Source organism: Epinephelus fuscoguttatus, linkage group LG11 (genome assembly GCF_011397635.1).
Source record: "Epinephelus fuscoguttatus linkage group LG11, E.fuscoguttatus.final_Chr_v1".
Taxonomy (NCBI): Eukaryota; Metazoa; Chordata; class Actinopteri; order Perciformes; family Serranidae; genus Epinephelus; species Epinephelus fuscoguttatus.
In genome coordinates this window covers 32591066-32598133 of record NC_064762.1, presented here as the reverse complement: position 1 = coordinate 32598133, position 7068 = coordinate 32591066, and the positions used below count along the sequence as shown (strand labels likewise).

At 43.5% G+C, this 7068-nt stretch overlaps 1 protein-coding gene across 1 annotated transcript; it reads left to right on the top strand.

The window, feature by feature from the left end:
• The first annotated feature begins 1306 nt into the window (after window positions 1-1306).
• On the top strand, window positions 1307-6813 carry LOC125897529 (5-hydroxytryptamine receptor 1B-like). Its single transcript, XM_049590930.1, is given in 2 exon segments — window positions 1307-1322; window positions 1325-6813. Coding segments are annotated over 2 exon segments (1185 nt in total). The 3' UTR covers window positions 2494-6813.
• The last annotated feature ends 255 nt before the right edge of the window (window positions 6814-7068 follow it).

Below are 7068 nucleotides of genomic sequence, written 5' to 3'. Positions count from 1 at the left end.
GTGTCCTTTAATGTCACCATGATACGTGGCCAGTTGCCTTTATAGTTTAATGGCGCCTGGCGACATCAGGGGGAAATGTGGCGGGACAAGGATGAAAGTTAAGGTGGCAAAAGTCTGACGGGGATGGAGTGGTGGATGGGTCCAACAAACACTGACTTTCACCTTCAGAGAACGGTGTTCGCGTCCCATAAGAAGTCCCGTAAGATTCTAAAGCCAAACCCTGTTCTTTTTTGTTGCCCAAACCCAACCAGGTTGGTGTGCCAAAGTACTAAGAGTATTTTGAATGCATGTAACAGGCAGAACTTGACATGGTGTCCCAGAACATCAACAACCAACGCACCCAGGGTACCTTGCACGTCGTATGTGGACGTGGAAATTCCATGATTAAACATCAATATGTGACGAGGTCGGAGTGAGAATGTGTTGCGGTGCAATGTAAGGAGGGAGGGAGGGTGCGTCATCTAGTGGCAAATGTAATCAATAGCACCTTTAATGAAGATCATGTGATGTGACTGAAAGCCATAAGACTAAATGAACTGAATGGCATGGTTTGTCCACCAGAGGGCTCTGACAAGATTATTTGCATATTGTTAAATGTCCCAGTCACTTTATCTTTGCCACAGTTCATTATCATCAAATCAAAGGTTTGATTAAAAGGGAGAGTTTGAGTCATGATAAAAAGAAAAAAACTGGCCAATTTATCGACAGATCTCAGTATCGGTATAAGCTTTAAAAATCAGTCACATGAAAAAAAAAAAAAAAACAGGAGTCCTTTTACCATGTCTGAGAGAGAGAGAGAGAGAGAGAGAGAGAGAGAGAGAGAGAACTCTGCCCTGCATTGGCAGTATAAAACCAGGAGTCAGACTTCAGCAGCTCTGAACTTGTGAGGAGACACTGAACGGATTAAAAACCAGCTAATAGAGACAACAAAGTATTTTCATTTTTCCCTTTGACACTGGATGATGTGGGAAATGATTTTTATATCACAGAAACACATCTGTGGATGATAGAGAGGCCGCTCTGTGTGCCATTTTAATTTTTATTTCTTGGATATTATTTAAGTTGATGAAAGAGTATAAAATGCTGCGGATGAAATGAATAAAATGAAGAGGAGGAGGCAGAAGTGTGTCTTTGTGGCAGCACTTGTCGGCTGATTGTTGGATAACTGCTGCTGCTGCTGCTGCTGCTGCGCTTCTGCTGGACATGGAGCCGCTTTTATTCTGGCTTTACAAAAGACGAGAAACGCGCGCGGTGGATGAATATTTGAGTGATTTCGGGGTGATCTCCAGGCTTTCCTTTGAGCTCAATGACAGGGGGATCTGACGAGGTAAAGGTGGAGGGATGGAGAATGCCAGTGAGCTCAAACCAACGCCTGTCATCTACGGAGAGCTGTTGAACATCTCCACCAACTACACCCATGCCAATTTCACGTCGAAAGAAGAGGAGAAGGACACTAGTGTGGCTTTCCAAGCGGGTCTAGCCGTGACCTTAGCCCTCATAACTTTGGCCACCACGCTCTCAAACGCGTTCGTCATCGCCACAATTTACCAATCCCGCAAATTACACACGCCGGCAAACTTTCTGATCGCATCCCTGGCAGTCACGGACCTGCTGGTGTCCATTTTGGTGATGCCCATCAGCGCGCTGTACACGGTCAGCCAAACCTGGACACTCGGGCAGGTGGTGTGTGACATCTGGCTGTCCTCGGATATAACGTGTTGCACTGCGTCCATACTCCACCTGTGCGTAATTGCGCTGGACCGCTACTGGGCCATCACGGACGCGGTGGAGTACTCCAAGAAGCGCACGATGGGGCGCGCAGCCGGGATGATCGCCACCGCCTGGGTGATCGCCATCTCCATCTCCCTGCCGCCTTTCTTCTGGCGCCAGGTGAAAGCAGAGGAGGTGACGAGCTGCAACGTGAACACCGACCACATTTTCTACACCATCTACTCCACCTTCGGCGCTTTCTACATCCCCACGCTGCTGCTCATCGCCCTGTACGGGAGGATTTACGTGGAAGCCCGAAAGCGCATCCTGAAGCAGTCCCACAACAAGCCGGGGAAGAGACTCACCTCGGCGCACCTGATCACCAACTCCCCCGGCTCGGTGGCGTCCACAACCTCCCTCAACTACGGGACTAACGACACCTCTTCCTGTGACACTACCTCGTCCGCGAACGTGAACCAAGTCAAAGTCACTGTGTCCGACGCGCTGCTGGAGAAGAAGCGGATCTCCGCCGCCAGAGAGAGGAAGGCGACCAAAACTTTGGGAATAATCCTGGGAGCCTACATCATATGCTGGCTCCCGTTTTTCATTTACACTCTTCTAGTGTCTGTCTGCGAGTCCTGCTTCCACCCGGAGTTATTTGACATTTTCACCTGGCTGGGTTACCTCAACTCTTTAATCAACCCCATTATTTACACCATGTCCAACGAGGACTTCAAGCAGGCTTTCCACAAACTAATACGGTTTAGATGCTGCAGGGCATAAACGACGATTACTAGCCATAATTACCACCCCTCCCACTCCCCTGCAAATTCCATCTCTAATCACCTGTATAATGCTAGAATCGAATCAACCCCACCATCACCCACTAATATTTCACTCCCCAGGTTTTCCCTGAGGACAGCATAACATCCAGATTGTTTATGATAATGTGGCTGCAGAATGAGCTTATACCTGATAGATGGTGCAGAGGACTGTGAAAATGCATTGACCTGCCATCCAGTCTGCATTGTATTATCTGATGGCGCTGCGTAATGAATGGCTGCCGTTTCTCAACCATTGGAATTTCTAAAAGAAAATAGCCAGCTGCTGTTGGCTCAAAGGAGAAATGTCAGTGGGTGTTATGATATAGAAGCTCTGTGACTGGTTTGCAGATGATAGTGTTGTTTTAATGACTTGGAGAAAGCCCATAGCCCCAGATGCAGGGGCCCCGCCTGTACGTGCTGCACTGGACTGTAGCCTACAGACTCACTTTGCCATATGAGTTTGACAGTCAACGTCAGTTGGCTTGTAAGCACAAAACAGCTTAGGACTAAGCTACCATGAGCCCCAAGGGCAAAAAATAAGATTTGTGTTTCATTTTCCTGACTCAATAAGGGGAAATACTGGTGCCTACAACAAGTTTAGTTTAGTTCTTCAGACGTGCCTGGCCCAGATGGAAAGAAAAGCATGATTTCAGTTTGAGGAAAAAGACACAGGTTTGGTTTATTCTTGTGGCCAGTGTATGTTGTTTGCTTTTCTTTTCTCGCTGTGACTGGTGTTCACTTTAAACAAGGCTTCAAATTGAGTGTAAATGTATGAATCTGTATGCATCAGTGTGATTTTTACATTAATTTGCTAAACAGTCTGGGTTTTGCCAAGTTGAATGGGTATCATACTGTAAAATAGTGCAAAAAGACGGACTCTGAGGGAATGAAGAGCCAGTATTGTGAAACCAATTCTATCTACCAGACCTCTTGTTAAAGATGCATTCTTAATTGTTGATATTAGCTTTGATGTTCCATTTCATATCAGGCTAAACAAATCCAACTCCAAATCTAGTCGAACAGGGTTGATGATGCAGGGTTCAGTCATCTCCTGGAATTTGGCATTTGTGTCTTCCACACCTAGAAAAATTGTGGAAGAAGGTTTTTTTAAAACGCTGGAAAATGTCATGGTATTCTGATCAAAATCACCCTTTTTCCTCCCACCAGACCGTCACATGCTAAATGTCAAGCTTTAGCTGCTGCTGATCCCTTAAAGGAAAATCTTTGGGGAAAAAAAAAAAATAAAATAAAAATCTGTTTGCTTGCAGGTTTTCAGAGAAAAAGCAAAAACTGTTACAACAACAAAGTACTGGTGATGGAAATCAGGCTGTACATGTCCAGGGCTGTAGCTATCCCCGAGGACACTGAAGCCACTTCTTGAAATTTTGGGGTTTTGACAACCTGAGAAGTTTAAATTACACACGGTGAGTTTTTAAAGGCCAATTCTGCAATTTCTTAGCAACAAAATTCTTACATTTTAGCATTTCTGTTGCTGAAAACTAAATTAAACTGGAGGTGGTTTCAGTAGTAGGGGGTGGGTATGGGGGTTGTGATAGGGAATTGCCCTCCAAGCTACGGCCCTGTTCTGTACATGTGGTGCAATAATTTAGGAAATCTCAGAATGTAATCTTAAATACGTGTAGGAACCCTGTCCTATAATTTGAAGGAAAAATTATGCGAAATAGGTTAATTTGCCTTGTTGCTTCGAGTTAGATGCAACATTTGATATCACTCTCATGTGCTAAAAAAGTACTCCACTGATTCATCATTGCACTTATGTAACACTGTCGACTGACTGATGATGGACGATGGACAGTTTTTTTAAAGGACCAAAATTAGTGCAGCAGAGATATTGTCTTTTTTTATTACATTGTCTTCTTCCTTGTCAAAACCTGGTGCCTGCATTACCCACAATGCAAACTGACCACTGACAGTTCTGTCAGAGATTCTGGTGTGTTATGTGAGTAACGGCTAATCTATCCTGGAGCATCTAGCCTGCAGCTCAGATGAGCAGCGAGCTACAGAGGCCTGGCCGAATCAGTTCTTTCTGTTTCCACACCTCCAGTTTTATTACTTGTAGTCTTCAGATCTCACAGATGCTGATTAAAGTGATACCACTTTAGGACATTACACAGCACCCTCTGGAGACACTGAAGGCTTTACACTACTTGTAAAACATATTCAGTCATTCTCCCCAGTATCTTGAAACACATGCTGATGTTCCCCTTTAAGTATGGAGCTAGAGCTAAAGATGGTTATCCCAGCTTAGCATAAAGACTGGAAACAAGGGCGAACACCTAGTCTGGCTTTCTCTGAAATGCACCCACCAACACTTTTAAAGCTCAGTAACACATATCACAATTATGACCGGCCAAAAATTGTTGTTTTTACATTTCAGTTTTAACCCATTGACCAGTAACTAACCAGTTAATTTTGAAGAAAAAAAAAGAGGTGAAATACAAGAGACCTGTCCTTTTAATCCTGTGCTTCATTATCTGTATTTCAGAGAGCTATCTATATAGAGGTGGCCAAATGTTAATGTTTGTGATGTACCTGTCTTGCCTTTTACTTTCTCTTGGCTTTGCAGCCGGCTAGCTATGTTGAACATGTGGAAATCTTTGCATGAAACCTCAGCCTCTGGTCTCCACTGGTTTCGAGGCCCCTCAACACTGCGAATGGGAGCTAAGGTTAACTAGCTAACAACATCACTCATTTGGCAATACAGGTGGTAATGCTGTCCCCATGGTGGAACACGCTGCTGTGGAAACATTGTGCCTGCCCTCTGGTCTTCGCCCAGGTCGCCTTGGTGAGTAAGCAGTTTAATTTTGAGCTGCAAAACTCTTTTAGCATCGTTAACTATGTTAGCACCACTAGCCATGCTGACACTGCTAACGGTAGTAACAGAGCTAACATTGATAGTTAACAATACTAAAGGGTGTTTGTGGCTTAAAATTGAGGCACTTACTCAATAAGGCGAGCTGAGTGGAAGACCAGAGGGTGGGCACAACATTTCCACTGCCAAAAGTGGCAACAGGTTATGATTTGTATATTTATTTCATAAATTATTTGACATACATTAATAGCCTTGCAACTGAATGGGGACTGGACTGTTTCCAAGCAACCCATGAACCACTCCTGCACACTAGCTTACTACTTTGTGAAAGCTAGGTCTACACATTGCCACAAACAATAGTTTCTGTTTATTTTGTGACCAGTGAAATAAGAGTCTGTTGACAGCCGCTTTGGTGGCATACGTGTGATGCTAGTGAGTTGACAGCTTAATCAGCGTGTTGCGTCGTCTTCTCATGTCATATGAGTACATGAGAGAAGTATTAATGCTTTTTTCCATCCCTTCGTCCTTTTTGTAATGACCATTCATTATTTAACTCTCTTATTTGTGGAAATATATTTGTTTGTTACGACGACCATTTTGGGCTAATTGATGGTTGACATAATTAACGTCTCAGAACACCTGTGAAGCAGAGTGATATAAGCATGGTAAAAAGTCTCAGTGCTGTTATACTGTATACCAGCACTCACTGAATGCCTCCTGTCCAATCAAATTGCTTGGTTGGAGCTAACTGTTGTATAATTCATTTTAAACATAACGCCATGAGAGTGGTATAAATCGGTTCATCTAATTCTTAGCAAGAAAGCAAAAAAGCTTATTTACCAATATATATATATTTAAAAAAATAAAATTAAACATGCATTTGTTATCAAAATTAAAGAGGAAAAAGTAACTGACCCTGAAGAACTCAAAAAGCTTGCGACTAAACAGCTGCAGGGAGTTTGTTACACCAGTAGAAGCCAAAAGAGTGCGTAAAAAATAAAATAAAAATAAAAAACAGAAAGTCCTGCTCTATGACTGTAATTTCCCCTCACAACATCGAAGATGGCTGCCAGAGAACCATGACCACACAGGCTCCCCATCTTGTCATATAGGCCTAATTCAGTGACCTCTCAGCAGCCATGTTAGATGTTTGAGCCAAATTGCAGTGTGGACGTACTGTAGCCATCCTGCTCTACTGCAGCTCTGTGATGAATAGCCTCTTTGTGTACAGTATTGATCAGCTCAGTGTGAAACTCATCTGGTGGCTCTGTCAATCCAATGGAAGTTGCATTTCATCCAGGTTAGCTTCTGCTGTACAACGCTTCTGCACACATTGGCGATGCACTGTAACTGCTCTGCTCTGGAGGATGAAATCCAACCCACTTGGAGCACAAAAAAGCACTGCTGCTGTTGTGAAAACTGAAAAAAAAATCAATAAAAAAGGTCTATGGCATCATGAGGTTGATGATAGTTTGCCCACACTGTCATTTTTCTGATCAAGCGTCTGTTTTAATGTAATCCTGAGGCTTGAATGCTTTAAAAAATGTATGACGAGGAAAGCGTTGACATTTCTTTTATCATTGTCAGAATCTGCTGTGGTATTTAGTCTGCTTGGTGATGATAAAACATTTCACAGACGTGAGCTGATTGATATGCTGCATGACGGCATTAACAGTTTGTAACTTAATTAAACAGCGGGGG